Raw genomic sequence first — 21,309 nt, forward strand, 5'->3', positions numbered from 1 at the left:
ATCATCAAACTTAAAATACAAGCTCAAAAGACTATCATAAAACTGCCTGTAATGCTGCAGAAATGGAACTAATACTCGATCAATGTAATCTTTAAATTTCTTCAGCTCATCCCTATGACTGTTCATTTCATGAATCTGAGCCATAACAACAATTGTGTGAGCATCAGGAATGACCCCAGTCTGTACATAAGTTCCATTATATGTTGGCCTTTAAGAGGTGATCCGAATCTCACACAAGCATCCAGCACAAGGTTAAAGATCATTGTATCAGGTTTGATCAGCTTTGCGCAATTGCTTTTCTCTGCACTTAAAAGTAGGAAACAATCACACATCTGAATCAAGAAATTTGATGCAACACACGTCCCAGTTTCAGTCTTCACCATATGCAGAAAAACCAACCACAATACATTCATTGCTGGAAGATTCTTTTTCTCCAACATCAGTCTAAGTATCATCGAAGCAGGGATAGGCATCTGAGCTTGTTATGTAAATTTTCCTAATCTTTAACACACAATCAAGATAAAACAACCACAACAATACACACAAAATTACCGTGGTTCACCTATTCAAGATTGGGTAGGCTATGTCCATGTTGAGCTTCTGAATCAGAGGAGCTCGCTGCACTAATCAATTACAATCAAGAGTTTACACCACAGATCAAAGATCACTCACTCAAGAATACAACACAACCTTTCCCGTAATCCTACCTAGAGAACACAATCAGATTCCCTATTAACTTGAGAGTAAAACCCCTCTCACTTGAATGAAAAACCAAACACTCACTCACCAAGATTACACAGATTGAATGTAACAAGAGAAAAAGAAACCCTTCAACAATTGCTCTACAATTCACGAAGAAGAAAAAACCCTTCTGCTCTTTCCCAATTTGTTCCTTTATATAGTGTTGACCAGATTGTTGATCTTCAGCCATTGGCTCTGCAGTTGATCAACAACCAAGATTTAATTCAGCAGCTCCCAAAACGACGTCATCCTTAGGATTTGAAACAGAATACTTACCTCCAATACTATGGGATACCAACGATTTAGTCCAATAAGTTTAAGATTTTTAATAAAAAGTCTATTTTTTCCCTGGTGGTCTTATTTATACATACTAAAAATGATGGAAAAATAATATATATAATTAATGGACAACCATTCATCATGAATGGACGAGCGTCCATAAAAATAATAATGGATTTTCGTCCATATTATCTTTTACTAGGCGACATGACCGGTACTAGATTATCATGCTTGAGCAACAGATGGAAATGGACGTGTTCTAGTCTAGGTCAGTGAACTTATGTAGGCAAAGTATGATGATCTTGTATGATTTTTCTGATACTTTTAGTGAGTTTGGCAGTTCTAATGTTATGGTGGACGTAACAACTGCTTCGAAGATTTTGTTGAATTATGTTTGAGAGGTATGCATTACAACTATTTTAGTATTACTTTTTTGTCTCAGAGTTTCCTTGAATTTCCAGAAAATTATGTTTCACTGTTGGAAATTTGAACTTTCCCATTGTGTAAGTAGTGCATGGGTCTATCATTTCTTGGTGATGAAGTTGGATAAAACGACTCATAACTAGCTCTGTGGGTAAGATTAAAATCACAAAACTCTAAAACCCACTTAACACAAGGGGTTTTAAGTCTTGTTGTGAACTTCGGAATGAGGTGATAGTTACCAGGTGCCCTCTAGTTGATACTGTTGGCAGTGGTTTGTGCTCCAGCTTGTGAAGGCAAAAGGGTGATCCCTTTCTCTCGTGTAAGTGAAAATTAACAACATTGAAAATAAATACAAATTCAGGCATTGTATGCTTGGATAGTATATGCTCTTTGTGTAGCCGACAGGCCCTTTGGATTTTAGGTTTCTCTCTCCAGCTAGAATATTTTCTGTAGTGTTTGTCAAAAAAATGCTAGCATTCTTTTGATCTCATCAAGAGAGAGAGAGAAGTAAAAGGGGAAGTTGAAACTGTGATGAAAAATATTTACCATTTTGTCGTGGTTGTTGACAGTCAACAAGGGTTAGGGTAAGTTGAAGGCGATTGGAAACTTGATGTTTAACGCCAGAGTGTCACTATTTTATTTGATAATTGAACTTGGCATTTGGCTCTTACTGGAATAAAATATGATTTAAGGATGGCCTTTTTGATATCTATTTTTGAGTTAAATGGTGATTCAAAATAAGCCGTCCATGTGTTGGTTTTGGAAAGATTTGCTAAAAGAATATAATTGTTTCTTTGGATATCATTGTCATTATTGGTTTTGGAAAAGAGTAATACCAGGTTCACAACCTAATCAATACAGTATTTTTTTACAACTTCTGACGTGACAGTTCATAATTGATCAGTTTACAAATGGGTATGCAGGGCCTATAGCAAGTAGGCGGAACCTATTTGTGAGTTAACTAATCACTAATTCACATCGAAGGTTGTGAGATTGAACTGTGAACCTAATATTATTTTTTTCGAAAATAATAATGTTGAAGGGTTGAAACGCTTTAATTCAAATTTTTTTTTTTTTAATTTAGACGTTGAATTAGCTGTTAACCATAAAATGATTTTTTGACTTGCAATAAAACTCTGCTTACTCACAGTCTTACTAACCTCTTACTATCCTGTATAAATATAACGACATAGTACGGGTACTAGATGTATGGTACCCGTACTATGCCGTTATATTTACATAGAATAGTAAGAGGTTAGTAAGATTGTGAGTAAGCATAGCATTACTCTTTGACTTGTAATTGGATCTGAATGACAATTGTTGTAAATTACGGAGTTTGAAATTAAAAATTTATATGCCAATGAGCAGAGTTCTTGATACTGGTTATCATTTTATTTTGTTTAATGTTTTTGGTTGAAATCAAATTGTAGATTCCAGCCTACATTCAAATTGTTGTAAAGCAAGATTGGATGAGTTTTAAATTAATTTAAAAAAAAAAAAAGAATTCATAGATTTTAACCCCCTATTTATTTTCATAAACTATTCAGAAAATAGAGTTTGACTGGATTGTAGTACTAGCAGGACACTACAGTAAAAAGCAGTGGCTTTACATCAAGTCTTTATAACCAATACAACCATCAATTCTCCATGATTTTTAAAGGGATAAAAAGAAGCCCCAGATGGTTAGAAGTTCCATAAACTCCTGTGGATTTCGGAGTTACAAAAGCAGCCTCTTAAATTTCACATAAACCTGATAATCTAGGGTTAAAAATTGGGAGGTGTTGATGCTCGTTTTGCGCACCAACCAACTGTCACGTGGGTGACACTGTTTTATGTATATTATGCTCGTGACAATGGATGCGTTTAATGAAAATAAATGAAAAGAGGCTTTTTAAGTGGTTCGGATGCTAAGGTAGCAAATCCTACGTCCACTGATTTTGTATTGATGTTGGTGTGGGTTAGGTCGCTAAGCGGACTGACGTACATAAGAGTTAATGAAAGTAATTTGCTCTTTCTTTTTTACAAGAGAGAGAGAGTTGTCCTTGGGTAATGAATGAACCAACCCCCTTAATGGTGAGGTTTTCTACATTTTATATCGAATTGAAGCGTGTAATCATCATTAAATCTACGGGTTGGTGTGATTGTCAGGATATCATCTATCTTCACGTCCCGTTTTCCCTTTTTCCAAGCTGACTTTGCGTGACTTGCTGCAGAGAGACGGACGCGTGTGAGCTCCATGTTTATTTTGCAGGTCTGACGTGCGCACATTGTCCTGACGGGGGCAGGTTACTCCTGACGCGACTCCTTCCACGTCAGCTCTTCATTTTCCCGTGCATAACAGGAGGTAACATAAATAGTTCCGACTAGTGTTGGGCCAGTCGAATCCCGGGCCGGTCCCTTTTTTGTTCATCCCTAGTTGAAAACATGGATACACCTCAAGTTACCAATATTGCAACAAAAACATTAAACAACAACAAAACAATCCTACAAGGAATCCATACGTGGGTGTTAAGGTTGCCTCTGTCACGAATCACGATGGCAAAATTAGTTAATGAGGTTTATTTGTCTTTATAAGCTCAAGATCTAACTTATGTTTATCCGGACATCATGGCTAACTCATTAGATATTATTCTTTGTTGATGCATCACTGANCCATTTTGTTGTGGTTGTTAACAGTCGATGAGGGTTAGGGTAAGTTGAAGGCGATTGGAAACTTGATGTTTATCGTCGGAGTGTCACTATTTTATTTGATAATTGAACTTGGCATTTTGCTCTTAGCGGAATAAAATATGACTTGAGGATGGCCTTCTTTGTATCTATTTTTGAGTTAAATGATGATTCGAAACAAGCTGTCCATCTGTTGGTTTTGGAAAGATTTGCTCTTTGGACAAGAAGAATATAATTGTTTCTTTGGATATCATTGTCATTATTAGTTTTTTAAAAGAGTAATACTAGGTCTATAACCCAATCATACCGTCTTCTCTTACAGCTTTCGACGTGGTAGTTCGTAATTGATCAGTTTGCAAATAGGTATGCAGGACCTATAACGAGCAGGTAAAACCTATTTGTGAGCTAACCAATTATGAGCTGTTACATTGGAGGTTGTGATATTGGACTGTAGACCTAGTATTGCTTTTTTCGAAAACAATAATGTTGAAGGGTTGAAATGCTTTAATTCAATTTTTTTATTTTAATTTAGAAGGTGAATTAGTTGTTAACCATAAAATAACTTTTTGACTTGTAATCGGATCTGAATGACCATTGTAGAAAATTACGGAGTTTGAAATTAAAAATTTATATGCCAATGAGCAGAGTTCTCTCTCGATACTGGTTATCATTTTATTTTGTTTAATATTTTTGGTTGAAATCAAATTGTAGATTCCGGCCCATATTCAAATTGCTGTAAAGCAAGATTGGATGAGTTTTAAATTAATTAAAAAAAAAAGGAAAGAAGTCATATATTTTAACCGTCTATTTAATTTCATAAACTATTCAGAAAAATGGAGTTTGACTGGAATGTAATACTAACAGGACCTTACATTAAAAAGCAGTGGCATTTGATTAAGTCTTTATAACCAATACAATCATCAATTCTTAATGATTTTTAAAGGGATAAAAAGAAGCCCGAGGCGGTTAGAAGTTTCATAAACTCCTGTAGATTTGGGAGTTAGAGCATCTTCAATTATGTTTTGAAGATAATCATTAATTTCTAGATATTAAGAATATAATTTTTATTTAAATTTAATAAACTCTTTAAATTTAATAGAGATGATCTTTATTTTCAAGATAAAGACTTAATAGGAGAGGAAATTAATAAATAAAATGCATAGAAATTTGTAAGTTATTATTTAAAATTAGAAAAGTAAGTAAATTTTGACTTTCTAGATGTGGAGAGTTAAACTCATTCTTTAATTTATATTTTAAAGATAAAGAGTATATTGGATTTTTGTTTTTATAGATATATTTTTTATAATAAAGAATTTTGAGTTATATAAAAAATCTTTTGAAAATGTTCGCGCAAAAGTAGCCTCTTAAATTTCACATAAACCACCTGATAATCTAGGGTTAAAAATTGGGAGGTAACATAAATAGTCCCGACGCCGGTCCCGTTTTTGTTCATCCCTAGTTGAAAACATGGATACACCTCAAGTTACCAATATTGCAACAACAACAAAACAATCCTACAAGGAATCCATACGTGGGTGTTAATGTTGCCTCTGTCACGAATCACGATGGCAAAATTATTTAATGATGTTTATAAACTTAAGATCTAACTTATGTTTATCCGGACATCATGACTAACTCATTAGATATTATTCTTTGTTGATGCATCACTGATCACGCAAGAAGATCGGCAACTCATTGCATGATAATTGAAAAATCATAATAAACTTTTGATCATGTGACTTGTTAATTTCATAAGCAACATGTAAGTCCCAATAGTATATAACCAAAGTGCTCATCATGTTTACAAACAGTAAAAATTACAGGAAATTACCAAATTTAATCATGCCAACAGATATATTTTTCTTAGGAAACTAAGCGAAAATTTAAAAAAAAAAAAAAAAAATTAATCATCTCATATTTAAAATCTGAAAAACAGAGTTTTAATAGACAATGTATCACGTAACTCAACTTAACCCAAGCTCAATATCAGAAGAGTCGTCTGTTACTTCTTGGAGCAAAACAGCAACGATGAAGTCATCGCCATCTTCTTCTTCTCCTCTTTCAATGGGCGGCAGTGGCGGTTGTTGTAGATTGATGCTAGTTACAGTAAAGGCTGAAATGGCTTGAAGAAACTCATGATAAAACCATAGCCATAACCGCTTCACAATCTCTACCAGCTTTTGAAACCAAGGAGAAATGGCTATGCAAATTAAGTAAGCAATGAAGAAGAGTAATGGACGACAGAGGAGGAGTGAGGCAAGTAATGCCAGAGTCAGTGGCCAAGAAAAGTCGCCGAACTTGACAAGAAGTGGGTATATCAAAACATGTATAGGAAGTTTGATGGAGGTGAGTAGAAAGACGAGAATGGCACAGAAAAGAAAGAGCAGGGCCACTGAGGTTAATAAGAAGTAATCGTCGACATTGTCATCGTTGCCCTCTTTGTGAAATAGATCAATGTAAGTTAATTGGTCGCTAAGTAAAATACGGAGAAGGTAGAGGAGAAGTGGAAGAAGAAAGCGTAAATCGATTTTCCAGTTCATGGTTATGGCTGTGTGTTGCAGAGTAAAGTTTGGTGTTGTGAAGTGAATGGGTTGCAGACTTGCAGGTGAAGGTGGGAATGTTTATATGGGCAAACTCGGGGTGTGCAACAGATTTTATACTCTTTTTGGAATTCAAGCAAGTCAGCATCTAGATTTTATATCACCATGTTTGTCTCTCACTCCAGCAGCTGCCAGGAAGCTCATGTCAATTGAAGAATTTTAATATTACATTCAGATCAAGACTCTTGAATGTAATATTAAAATTTATTAATGTTACATTCAATAAGACCCCGACCCAGGCCTTGGCCTGGTGAATCAATTAATTTCTTCTGTGTATCACAGCCCACAGCCTAAAGTTTTATATTAATTTATTAACCATCAACTGGAGATCCTGGAAGTTGCCCATGGGAGGAAGAATCCTATTTATTAACCATCAACTGGAGATCCTGGACGTTGCCCATGGGAGGAAGAATCCTATGTTTCTCTCTCTTCAACTCCATTAAATAATCATATGGATATAATTTAAGATATGATCACCCAAAAATAGAACATATGATGAAAAAATAACCAGAGCCCAGATGGTGAAATAAATCTATAATTTACCATTCATTTCAATTTTTCTTAGTTTGATTTGTTTAATGTATATCTTTGTTGGGTGTTAACTGGGGTGGGTTGTCCTGTGAGTTGCTGTTTAAGTCAGGGAAATTAGTCTAGAGCAAGCTACTTAAATAATAAATAATTAAGCTTTCTTTGCTGGTCTGGTCTGTGATTGGTGCATATGAGTTCCAGAATGCTAGATTCATTTTGCCTTTTCCTCAAAAGTTACAGTGGAACTTTAATTTCCTTAATTCAGAAATTTTTTTACACTTTCAAGCTGTATTATAAGTTGGTGTAATGTAAATTAACTGTCTCAACAAAAAGTCATGCAATGATTTTGTGTGCAACTTTAGACTTAGAATGTCACATTAAAAAATTAAGACCTTTCATTTTCTCTCCAGTGGAAAACACTAATCTTGTTTCAACAATTTATGATGTTTTTGAACATAAATATTAATTGGTCTCCACAAAACCTGGCTAGCTGTAATTTGAAAATACTACCAGACAGCCCTGAGGTCAGCTCTATTACCAAATATGCAAGTGGATATAGTGTAATTTTTGCTTTTGATTCTTGTGTTGTTATTTCATCATCATATATGTACATATATATTTGTTTTTCTTAAAATAAATGGATCTAATTGGCTGTATAGATTTTACTGTAGTTGATCTTTATGTTATACAACAATGGTGAAGACTGAGCAGAAGATCCAACAGGAGCCAATATCTAAGGCAATGCCATCAACATCATCATCAAGCAAGAAAAAGAAGTACAAGGAAGTGAGAATGAGAAGTTGGGGTTCATGGGTGTCAGAGATTAGATCACCAAATCAGAAAACAAGAATATGGTTGGGCTCTTATTCTACACCTGAAGCCGCAGCTAGAGCTTATGATGCTGCACTTTTATGCCTCAAAGGATCTTCCGCAGAAAAAAACTCATGGAAATGTCAAAGAATATAAAGAGGAAAAAAAAATCTTTTGATTTCACTTATTGAGTTGAAATGATATTTTACTGAGAATAATTCACTTTCAAGATATTTATTTGTCTTTTACCCACTCCAAATAGCGAGGGTAAGAAGTAAGAATGCGTTCGAATATATTACTTCATCATTGAAAATGAATTAACTTCACTTAAAAAATTGGAGTCTTGGAATAATGAGTTGGTTGTTACAAATATATTACTGCTGATTTTATTTATAAAACAAAAAAAGAATAATTAAATCAATTATCTTATTTATTTTATATAAATATAAAATGAAAATAAGGAATGAATAATTTTTAATCATTTGTTTATGAAAATCAGAATAAAAAAGGAATTAATGTTTGATTATATATTTATAGAAAATAATAGATAAAAATGAATTTATTATTTACTATTTTTTTATTAAGATCAAAATAAAAAAAAAAATTGTTGTTTTAATTATTTATTAATTAAAAAAAAAATGGAAGGTTATTTTAAATATTTATTCATAAGAAATAAAATATTAACAACTCTTTTAAATCATCTTTTAGAAATCAACCCTTGGCATTTGACCTGAACAAAAGGAGTCTATTTTGTATTAGTTTAATAATAGTTGTCTTTACATTAAAATAATCCAAGCTGCATCGTACTTGTATTGCATGACATAGAAATAAAATACCTTTGATTTTAAACAGTTGTGTGAAATAAAGAATTTGGTTTGTAGGTATAAAAGACAATTTGGTATGAATTGATATATTCTGTAAAAATGGTCAGGTGTGTGGATTTGGCCGAAAATAGCCAAATTAGTTCTAATCAGAAACGGTTAGATCGGTGCATGACTGGCCAAATACGGTCGATCGTGGGTCGTTTCGACATCAGCGTCCGACAGCGGGTGGTGGTGGTCGACGCCCGATCGTTGGCGATGTTGGCCAGATTCGACTACCAGTCTTGGATAATTTTTTTTAAGTTCAAGGATATTATGGTCCTAAGGATAAAATAGTCCATTAATTTAATAATAGAAACCATGAATGGACTCATATCAAATCAACTAATATCGTATATTTACATCTTGACAAATAAGGGAACAAGATAATCCTATATAGTGTTATATTGCCCTTAGGAAATAAACGTGCTTTAATGGCCTATTAAGGGCAGATTCAGTGTGCGGGATTGAAGCTGTATTTACCCATCGCAGTTGTGGTGGGTTCTTTCATATTTACCGTTGTTGATGCGACATTTAGACACCAACTAATTGACACGTGTGTAACGTTGGTTGGCCAAGAGACACATGTGATTATGGATAACATGTAGAGTAAATGCAATAATGAGAGTTTTTTAAAGTGGTTCGGATGCTAAGGTAGCAAGTCCTACGTCCACTGATTGTTGTATTAGTATTGTGGGTCAGGTCGCAACAGCGGACTGACTTACAAATGATTAGCAAAAGTAAATACAAAGATACAAAGGAGAGAGAAAGCTAATTCAGAGTGTAAAAAGGTCGAATCCCCTCAATGAATGCGTCTTTCCTTTTTTATAGTGAGATGAGTGCAGGTAATCATCATTAAATCCGTGGGTTGGTGTGAATGTCAGGGCTAAATCCGGCTTTATGTCACATTGCCCACCTTCCAAGCTGATTTCACGCGATTTGGAGCAGGGAATGGACACGTGGGAGCTCCACGGCGTCTTGCAGGCTTGACATGTGCTTACCATTCTGACGGGAGCAGGTCACACCCCAACACGTGATTTCTCACGTCAGCCCTTGATTTCCCAGGCATAACAGAAGTCCCCTAGTTTTTAAGGCTTGAGGATCAAACCTTGGAAACTAAGTCATGCCGCGATTGGAGGTTCTGACCATTCTGATCTGAATGAAAAAAGCTCGGGATAGGACCTTTTGCGAACATGACCTCGCGCAAACCTTGTCTGAACGACCTAGCAGCCATCGCCCAAGCGTCCTGAGTTCATCGGACATTTCTTACCGTGCCTTAGAGATGGAGATTTAATGAGGTCGTTTCTGCGTTGACAGGCGCTCTGCGTGTGTCAGGTGTCTGCCACACGCATTAAATGCATTGTGTGCTGACGCGTTATTGCTTTGGCAGAGCATTAATTGCATGACACGCCCGAAACGAAAACTCTCATCACAACAATAAATGCGGCGTGGGGCGCATTTAATGCGGAGAGAGAGAAAGGCGTCATTTTGATTCTGAGGAGTGGTAAACGCCGGTTCGTAGTCCATATAAAAACCCAGATTTTTCAGATGAGGCCACCATAATTCCTTTTGCCTCGAGCGAAAACTCTCTGCAAACCGGAAGCCTTTCTTTTCCGATTGACATTTCTCTGACACCTGAAGCAAGAACCGTTCACGATCACATCCCCCAAAAGGTAAGGGTTTTTTGTTCTTGTTCCTTTTTTTTTTTTGTTTGCGATGCAATGGCGTTGGGTCATCTGATGTTTTGTCAGAGACGCGATGCCGAAGTTGGATTCTTGCCATGAATGGCGACTCGAGCCACAGTTAGGTTATAGGGAATTTGCTCCAAGCCGCCATACGGGGCGACGTACAATGGCTAAAATGACCTTCTGTTTGTCGGTGTTGCAGACTCTGGAATGGAACCCTCAGCATCCAGATCCGAAGAAGGAGCCGGTTCGTCTTCGCGGGATGTTCCCATGGACGAATCCCTTGAGGTCTTCTCGGTTCTCACCTGAGAAAAGTTCGAGAGGATAAAGAGACAGTTCGACGTCCGCACGGAGGTGTTCCTCGATGCCACCCGGTCGTCGCGGCATCCTTCTGACGGCCTGGCTGCGATCTCCGAAGAGATCTTCAAGGGTGGGGGGATGATTCCTCTCCACCCTTTTATTAGGTTGGTCTTGGATCACTTCGGGATCGCACCAATGCAATTAATGCCAAACGCGTATGTCATCGTTGTTGCGATGTACATCGCGTGTCGTGAGAGCGGCTTAGGCGAGCTAGCAGCTGTGGACCTCGACTGTTCGTATTTCCTCAAAAGGAGTAAGGACAAAGACTCCTATTACTTGTCTCAGCGATCTACCATCGTCGAAGGGATACATAGCTATCCTAGCAACGTGGGGGCCTATGAGATGCAGTTCTTCTTCTTCTGCTACGACGGCTATTGTCGCTTTCAGAAACCAAGTAGGTTCTTCTTCGCTAGATTCATTAGCTGTGCGAGTCCTTTTTCTAACGACCTGCATTCTTTTGCAGTTAACAAGACGACCAGCCTAGATCTGCTCACCAACCCGGATAGGATCGTGTCTTTTGGGGTTCTCCCTGAAGAAAGTCGGGATGTGAGGAAGCTCGTGATGACCGCGAACTTACGGAAGTACAGTTTTTTCAGCAACAACACGTCTTTAGAGTCCCCAGAGTGTAAGTTACACTGATTCCCTTCTAGTCATAGACTAATTTTTGTTTAGTTACTAACGTACTCGCATGCAGCAACCATGCCTCTGAAAGAATCCGAGCAGCCCCTGCGAGCGCCATTTAACTTCCCTCGATCGAGGAGAGCTAGGGAGGCCGAAGCTGCTCGCCCCACAGCGGCGCAACCAGTGTGAATTGCAGCGCCTTCCCAGCCCCGTCATGTGGAGGAAACGACCAGGACAGAACAAGTCGCTTAGACATTGCCTGCTCGTCTGAGGCGGAAGGCTCCGGCCCAGCGATCAAAGAAAAGGAAGCAAATTCAGGCCAACGAGTCAGAGACTGAATCAGAGGTTGAACCTCTGAGTTCGCGGCGGGGCACCGGAAGGAGGTCAGGCAAGGAACCCGCGGTTAAGACGGTTGCTGCCGACAAGGCGAAGGACACACCAGTGCTGGATTCGTTGGGGAACCTGCCCGAATACCTGCAGCTGATAGTCTACTCTATACTTGAGTGTGGACTATCGGAGTCATATGATGAGTTCGTCGATACGGGCGACGACCTGATGACCACGTCGTTCCAGCATCTAAGCAAGGTAAACGAACTGTTCTTGAGTTTGTCCGCCATTTTCATTTTAACTCACTTTTTGTTCGCAGGCTCTGCTCGCCATGAGGATGTCCATGGAGAAAGCTCGACTGAGGGCCGCGAAATGACTATGCAAATTAAGTAAGTGATGAAGAAGAGTAAGGGACGAAGGAGGAGTGAGGCAAGTAATGTCAGAGCCAGTGGCCCTGAGAAGTCGCCGAACTTGAAAACAGGTGGGTATGTCAAAACATGTATATGGAGTTTGATGGAGGTGAGTAGAAAGAAGAGAGTGGCGACGAGAAGAGAAAGCAAGGCCAGGATGAACAAGAAAAAGTGATTATCATCGTCGTCTTCTTTGTGAAATAGATCAATGTAAGCTAATTGGTTTGTTGAAGGAGAGTTGTTGTAGAGTAAAATAAGGAGAAGATTGAGGAAAGGTGGAAGAAGAAAGCGTAAATCGATTTTCCAGTTCATGGTTAGGGCTCAAAAAGTTTGGTGTTATGAAGTGAATGGACTGCAGATTGTGATTAACCTTTATAGACAAAAAGCCTGAGTGGAACACCACCTTGGAATAATATAAAGTGAAGTCTGAGGGGAAACTAACACGAAAACTACCGTTGAATAACTTGTTGCTGCAGTTTCCTGGAATGTGCCCATAAGAACTGGTACTGTACAAACAAATCATAAGTCTAACCATTATGACTAAGCTCTTATATAAAATATCATTCTAGTATTCTATTAATAATATTAATTTCTAAAATAATTATACATTACTATGAATAAATATTCTATCAGGTGGTTGCCAGTCCGATTCTCCCTAAGTATTCAGTTTATTTTATATTGCTACTCATCACATGTTCAGGCCACACTTCCTCATTTTTTTTATACTAAAAACTTCAAAATTGTTTATTAGAATCTTTGATTAACTGCCCATTGTCATTTATTTTTATACCAAATAATTAATAGTAAGAGGATTTTTGTTATTTCTCTAACTGTAGGAGGATTTTGTTATTTAGTTACACCTAAAGGGGATTTTGTTATCAACCAAATATTGTATTAGATTAATAGGTAACTAAAACTTTGTAAGCTACACTGTTTTTTATATCTTTACTATATCACTCAAATTTCAAGTTATCATTTTTATTTATAACGTCAAATCTTATATTCTTATTGAATAATTTGAATTATTGTCACCACTATTTTCTTTCGTTTAATAATTATATATTTGTTAGTAGATATCTTTTAATTTTTGGTCCCTCCAATAAATATATAATGTATGACTTTAATTCACCAACGTTTCCCGATCTCTAGAGGAAATTAGATTCATACATTATATAGTTTGACTTAAGAGCTTCTTCTGTATTCAAATTGAAAATGAAAATTATCAATTTATAGAATGTTTATATTGACAAACTGGTTGTACGCGGTGTTTATGACAATGTTTCAAAATACGTAGTATTGGTCTTATCATTTTAAAATACTACTCTGTTAGTGTTTAGGACAATGTTTCAAAATACACAGTATTGATTTTATCATTTTAAAATACTACTCTGTTAATCTTTTGACTCGACAAATGGTTAATTGATTATTAAAATTTATTAAAATGATAAAAAAATATCCTCTTTTAAAGTTAATAAAATTTTATTAAATATTTGATATAAAAAGATTTTTAGTATGGTCGGAATGGCCAAATAAAAATATAATATAATACGAGCTTGTATTAGCTGTGCCTGTGATGTTAGAATGAGCAGAAGAAAATATAATATAAAAATGAGAAATTTGATAGATAGAGTTTACATGGATATGATACAAAATTGATATGAAAAAAAAAGGAAAAAGAAGATGGAAATGGTAAAGAAGCGCGTGGTGTGGAGAGTTAAATGGAAATGGGGAGAAGCACAGGAAATCCGTTAGCTTTATTGTAAGAGGATGGATGTAGTCAACACCTGCTTCCAGACAAAAAGCTGGGCAGTGGGGCTGGGACTCTCTTAAAGTAACCACCTTGAAGAAAGTTTAACAGCATGATCTCAAAGAGATCTCTGTTCACCGCTAAATTGCCAGTCGCCATGTTCCTTTTAATGTCACCCCATAAGATTGTAATATCGCGATACATTTCCAGAGAAGAGTATCCGTATGCCAAATAAGCAAAGGTTTGCACTGTTGGTTGGATATTCATTGCCTGCATTCTTCGGTATATATTCAAAGCCAGGGCCGTCTCTAGAACATTTGTGACCCTAGGCAGGAGATACTTTGGGGCCCTCTAATAATATAAGCAAATCTATTAAAAAAATTATTTCAATTTTTTTTTTTTTTTTTTTTTTTTTTTTTTTTTTTTGCCTTTTGAGATGAAAAAATCACTAGGAGAAGTGGATAGCAATCGGCAGACTAACAAGGTTAGGTTGGTGGGGGGTTTTGAAGAGAGATATTGGAGAAGTGATGGGTGGTGAAATGGGTGATTTCCAATGCCAAGATTGATAAGAAAAGACTTGAGAAGTCACGGCCCAAAAGGTACCGATGGCTGGCGATTGACAGAGTAAACGGATAAGGTATGATAGGGGTTTTGGTGAGAGGGCTGAGGGGGGAAGGTGGTGGTGTCGGGGAAGGCAACAATGTGGGTACATGCCAAAAAGGCTGAAATGGTTGTTGTGTGGTGGAGTTGAGTTGCGAAATTCATAAAAAATTAGTCAAATCGAGGGCTATCAGGTTGGGAAATGATAAAATGATGATTTGGTGAGAAAATCGACCGGAACCAAAATTGACCGAAATAAACTCCAAACCACTGCGGCAAAAGAGGGCTGGAGATGATTTATGTGAATGTCAAATTTTGGGATTGAATTGGGGGTGAGTAATTTGAGATATGTAAATGACTATTTTAGTCTTCCATTGTTAAAAGAGATTCAATGTGTTAATTTAGGGGTATAAACTAGAATATATAAAACTAGAGGTACAAACTTGCTATTTTGTTAAACTTTGGGTGAGAATATATATAAAAAGTTTATAATAAATTTGGGCTTTTTCGGCTTTTTTTTGGGGGCCCCTTGGCTTAGATAAGAAATTATAAACCATTTTCATTTTTGTAAGATATTCAAAAAAAAAAAAAAAATTTATAAAAAATTTAGGCCCCCATTTTTTTGGGGCCCTAGGCAGGTGCCTCACCTGCCTACCCCTTAAGCCGGCCCTGTTCAAAGCATCGTCAATCATTCTGCCTTTGCAGAAAAGGAAGATAGAAGAGTTTAACTCATAGACTGTAGAATGAACTACCTTTTCCTTCTCTCTCATTTCTCGAATTAAAGACTGATCAGCTAGGCGTGATCTACCTATTGATGGATTTGTGCTTGAGATGCCCATCTCATCAGATAAATTTACAGCCAAACCAACCTTCTTCATTTGCTTTAACAGTGCCTCGGCCTCCCTGGACATTTTTAATTTGTAATAAGCTCTTAGGAGCGACATGTATGTAGTAGAGAGTATGGGATAATCAGCTGATTCCATGTCATCCAAGATGTCGTAAGCAGTCTCCGGCAAACCTGATTGAATAAAAGCATCAATCACATCAGAACACAAAGCGAATCCCTCCAATGAATTATTTTCCTTCTGAATGCTTAATAAGAGCTTTGACAGCCCACTAATCTTCCCATATCTCTTGTATCCATTAATGAGCTTGGCTAGAGCCCTGTTACCCAGCAGAAGTTTCCCATTTCTGAAGAGAACGAGCTCCTGTTTACCTCCTATTTTGAGGATGGAATCCTTCTCTAATAGCGCAGGCATAATCTGTATCTTCAATCCGTTCCTTAAATTGGGAGAACCTATCGGAATAAGGCAAGGTTTTTGACAGCCTTTCATAAGTTTTGATTAGGAAGAGAGTCTCGATATCTATTCATATCCAATACAAGCTCAGAAGCTGCATCAATATCATCAAACTTAAAATACAAACTCAAAAGACTATCATAAAACAGCCTGTAATGCTTCAGAAATGGAACTGCTACTCGATCAATGTAATCTTTAAATTTTTTCGGCTCATCCCTCTGACTGTTCATTTCATGAATCTGAGCCATAACAACAGTTGTGTGAGCATCGGCAATGACCCCAATCTGTCAGATAAGTTCCATTATATGTTGGCCTTTAAGAGATGATCCAAATCTAACACAAGCATCTAGCACGAGGTTAAAGATCACTGTACCAGGTTTGATCAGCTTCGGACGATTGCTTTTCTCTGCACTTAAAGTAGGAAACAATCACACATCTGAATCAAGAAATTTGATGCAACACATGTCGCAGTTTTAGTCTTCACCGTATGCAGAAAAACCAACAACAATACATTCATTCCTGGAAGGTTCTTTTTCTCCAACATCAGTCTAAGTATCATCGAAGCAGGGATAGGCATCTGAGCTCTTGCTAAAGAGAGGGACAGCTTCGCTAGAACGTCAAGCTGAAGTAAATTCGGCTGTAAATTGAGCCAAATGCAGATGTAAAAGTACATTTGAGGCCGAAGTCGGCTGTAAAAATAAAATGTAAAATTAAGTTGGAGGCCAAATGCGGCTGTAAAATTACATTTGAAGCCATGTAGTGATGTAGGTAAATGTCAAATGTAAAATTGTATTTGAGGCCATGTTAGCGGTAGAAAATAAGCGGTATTTTTATTAATAAATTTTGATATTTGATTAATTTTTTAAGGGTTTAATTGTGATTGGAACATTTATAATCCTGTTCGGTCTGCTTCAAACACAGATAACATTATATATAATTTAATCCCATCGAATCTAAAAAAACAAGAGCAGCAAAGATCGATATGATGATAGAAGGTACTCTGAAGGTATTATTATTGTTTTTTCACTATTTAATTTACTTAACTTGTCCTTAAAATGCTCCTTTTTTTTTTTTTTTTTTTTTTTTTTTTTTTTTTTTTTTTTTTTTTTTTTTTTTTTTGTTTTTTTTTTTTTTGTATAATCAAGAACGAAGTAGAGATCACGATAGGGCAATGAGTGTGAGTTGTGACCGTGATTAAGGAGACATCGCGTATGGGGAAGGGATTATACCATAGTACTGAGAGTCGTGATAGGTATTATGAACGAGACCGTGGATATGATCGAGAGTGTGAGTGGAATTCGGATCGCCACCATAGTTATGATTCAAGAAGTAGGCGGAGGTCACGCTCACGGTTAAAGGAACGTTCAAGAGATTATGATTGCCGCAGGTGCTTGCTTCCCTTCATATTTAGATTCTTACCATCCTTCATGATGTTTGGCTTTCCACCTTTTTTTTTTTTTTTTTTTTTTTTCTATTTTTGTGTTAATTTTTGAGTTAACATATAATAGTTAGACTAGAGGTTTCGGCTATGTAAGGGTATACCAAAAATGCTGCTTATGCATAAGAGTCTTACACTAATTAGAGACACCGTTTGTTGTAAAATTGGCTCAAACACTTAAAATAATGGTTTGTGCTTATATCTCACATTGTTTAGTTAACAAAAGGTTAAGATTTATTATTATTATATTCAATAGCTAACGTTAGAGTTTGTGTTTTCTCTTCACAATATCATTTATTGACTATTTTGATTTTGTCAGTTCCTTCATATATGAAAGCATATTCAAAACTTGCTCTACTGGATAATTGTTACTATAAAATCTTCATTGTGCTTGAACATTCGGCAAACTTCATTTTCCATCATTAAATCTTTTGTTTCCAAACTTGTTTCATTGTTTTAAAGACTAGCCTTTGGTGCAGTACTAAAAGTAGTGATAAATTCTAAGCCAGTTATTTTAACGCCATGATAATTAATTACCTATCTAATTAAATTAAGGTGAGGGTATTTGGTATAATGACTGACTAATTGAATTGATGTATGTGTGTATACATTCTTTGTGCAGCCGTCATTCCCTTAGGATTCTACGTGGAATATTTTGAGAGAGAGAGAAGAAAAAAAAAAGGTAAGAGGTGAAGTTGAAGCTGTGACGAATAATATTTACAATTTTAGTTTATCATTGAACTTGGTAGTTTGGTCTTATTGGAATAAATATGACTTAAGGATGGCCATTTTTATATCTATTTTTGAATTAAATGATGATACAAAATAAGTTGTCCATCTGTTGGTTTGGAAAGATTTACTCTTTGGATATTATTGTTATTAGCCCAACTCTGTATTAGATCAATACATAACTAATACTTCGTAAACTACATTGTGTTTCATATCTTTATTATATCACTCAAATTTCAAATTACCATTTTTATGCATTAAGTCAAATCTTATCCTCTTCGATTTGTTATTATATTTTTATCAAATATTTTAAATTATTAGCATAACTGTTTTCTTTTGTTTGATTGTTATATATTTGTTAATAGATATCTTTTAATTTTAAGTCCCTCCAATAAATATATCATGTATGACTCTAATTCACCAATGTTTTCCAATCTCAAGAGGAAATTAGAGTCATACATTATCAATTTTGAGTCAGAGGCTTCTTCTGTCTTCAAATTAAAAATGAAAACCATCAATTATAGAATGTTTATATTGACAAACTTGCGTTGTGCGGCTTAGGATTAATTACATATAGATTTTTCAGTTGGACATTAGTTGACTCATTTATGCAAGAGTCCATTGATCAAATTCATGCTTTAGAAATTAGAGGACATACTTTACAAGTGAAGAAACTGCCTTGAAATTTCTAAAAATCGATTATAAAAATAAATATAATATAAAAATTAAAAGAAATATTTAAAATTATATATATATATATATAATCCATATGAGGAGCGCTGACTAATTAGGTTATGTATGTGGACAGGTTATTTTTTTTACTACGATGAAAGAAAGTTAGGACAATGTTTCAATATACGTAGTATTGGTGTTATCATTTTAAAATACTAATCTTTTGACCCAATAAACGGTTAATTGATTAAATATAATATTAAAATAATAAAAAAATATCCTCTTTTAAAGTTAATAAAATTTTATTAAAGAGTTGATATAATAATACATTTTAAAGAAATATTTTATCTTTTTTTTTAATTAAAATTAATATTCATTTGTCCCCATTTTATCTGTGTCTTTACGAGATTACGGGTTGTTCAATGAAATGATATGTTATGTTAAGTTGCATAAGTCAAATGTGTGGGCTATTCTTTGTCCCCCATCGCCACCTATACGAAAAACAACCGTCCTTTTCTCTATTTTAAACCAATCCTATTTATAAACTCAAGATCCCAGTTATGATATATTATTCTTTGTTGATGCATCGCACAACAAGATCTGCAGCTCATTGCATGATAAATGAAAATTCATAATAAAACTCATTGCAAAACGTAAGTCCCAAGTATACATGATCAAAGTTCTCCTCATGTTTAGAAACAGTTATAAAATAAATAATATTTCTATTAAATTTACTAGAAAATTTAATCATGTCAACAGATTATTATTTTTCAGCAAATTAAGTGAAAATTTAAAAACAAAATTAATTGCATGTGCTTAAAATCTGAAAAACTGGGTTTAAACAGAGACTTTTCACATATCTCAAGCTAACCCAAGCTCAATATCAGAAGAGTCATCTGATACTTCTTGGAGCAAAAGAGGAACGATGAAGTTGTCGCCACCTTCTTCTTCTCCTCTTTCAATTGGCAGCGGCGGTGGTTGCTGCAGATTGATGCTTGTTAAAACAAAGGCAGGAATGGCTTGAAGAAGGTCATGATAAAACGATAGCCATAACCACTTCACAGTCTCTACCAGCTTTGGAAACCAAGGAGAAATAGCTATGCAAATTAAGTAAGCAATGAAGAAGAGTAAGGGACAAAGGAGGAGAGAGGTTAGTAATGCCAGAGCCAGTGGCCCTGAGAAGTCACCGAACTTGAAAACAAGTGGATATGTCAAAACATGTACATGGAGTTTGATGGAGGTGAGTAGAAAGAAGAGAGTGGCAAAAAGAAGAGAGAGCAAGGCCAGGATGAACAAGAAGAAGTGATCGTCGTCGTCCTCTTTGTGAAATAGATCAACGTAAGCTAATTGGTTGTTGAGTAAAATAAGGAGAAGGTTGAGGAGAGGTGGAAGAAGAAAGCGTAAATCGATTTTCCAGTTCATGATTATGGCTATGGGCGCAGATTATGGTTCAACTTTAATAGAACAAAAAGTTTGGTGTTAGGAAGTGAATGGGTTGCAGATGAAGTATGGTGTTATGAAGTGAATGTGGTGGCAGATGGTTTTATAGAAGCCTGAGGGGAAAACCACCCTCCACCGTGTTATTTGTCCCGAATAAAAATGTGAAGTTTCCTTTGCGTTTCATGTCATGTAGCTTAGAACATAATTGGGTGTTGATGTCTTGGGGGTCTTAGAGTGTTCATAAAGGCAAAAACCAAAAGATAAAAATGTCACCACACGGCACCGTTTTAGCAACCCGTTTAATAAAGAGAAAAAAGTTGACAATTATCATTATGGCTAAGCTTTTATAGGTAATAACTCTATAATATTAATCAATAAATATGATTTTGTTTAGTAATAGTCAGTTTTAGCAAGAATTTTACTACTTATACTTTAGTTCGAAATTATTTGAAAAAAAAATTTGAAAAAAAAAAACCATCCGAATATCAAAATATATAATGAAGAAAAAAAACCAATTGATTCATTTATTGTGTCGAATTGATATTTTGTAGAGAATAATGCACTGTCAAGATATTTATGAATTTGTTGTGTAACTCCATGAATTTCACAAATAATCTTAAGGTAACTTGCTTTTTTTTTTTTAATAGAAAAAAAAATTAGAAAAAAAAAAACTTATCAGAATATCGAAATATATAATGAAGAGAAAAAAAATCGTCAGATTACTTATTATTGGAAATGAATTAAATTCACTTAAAATAATGGAATCTTGGAACAATAAGCCGGGTGTTACAAATATATTATTGTTAGAGGCAACTGATTTTATTTATAAAAAAAATTAAAAAAAAAGTTATTAAATCAATTATCTTATTTCATTCTATATATATATAACGAAAATAAGGAATAAATAATTGTTTTAATTATTTATTTATAAAAATTAGAATAAAAAAGGAATTAATTATATATTTATAGAAAAATAAAAGATAAAAATGAATTTATTATTTACTATTTATTTAATAAAATAAAATAAAAAAGAAATTGTTCTTTTAATTAATTATTATTAAAAAAAAGGAAGGT

General features: G+C 35.3%; 1 protein-coding gene and 1 pseudogene across 1 annotated transcript; one reads left to right on the plus strand and one right to left on the minus strand.

Moving 5' to 3' along the window:
* Positions 1-7,931: 7,931 nt before the first annotated feature.
* LOC116113237 (ethylene-responsive transcription factor ERF014-like) lies at positions 7,932-8,204 on the plus strand. The gene has a single exon (XM_031399386.1). The coding sequence runs from the start codon at positions 7,932-7,934 to the stop codon at positions 8,202-8,204; it is 273 nt and encodes a 90-aa protein (XP_031255246.1).
* Positions 8,205-14,088: 5,884 nt separating this feature from the next.
* LOC116113238 lies at positions 14,089-20,217 on the minus strand (annotated as a pseudogene).
* Between the last annotated feature and the right edge of the window lie 1,092 nt (positions 20,218-21,309).

The sequence above is a fragment of the Pistacia vera genome, unplaced genomic scaffold, assembly GCF_008641045.1.
Source record: "Pistacia vera cultivar Batoury unplaced genomic scaffold, PisVer_v2 Contig676, whole genome shotgun sequence".
NCBI lineage: Eukaryota > Viridiplantae > Streptophyta > Magnoliopsida > Sapindales > Anacardiaceae > Pistacia > Pistacia vera.

Excerpts from the sequence above, each read along its gene's own strand:
- LOC116113237 (XM_031399386.1), top strand. The coding sequence starts at position 7,932 with ATGGTGAAGACTGAGCAGAAGATCCAACAGGAGCCAATATCTAAGGCA.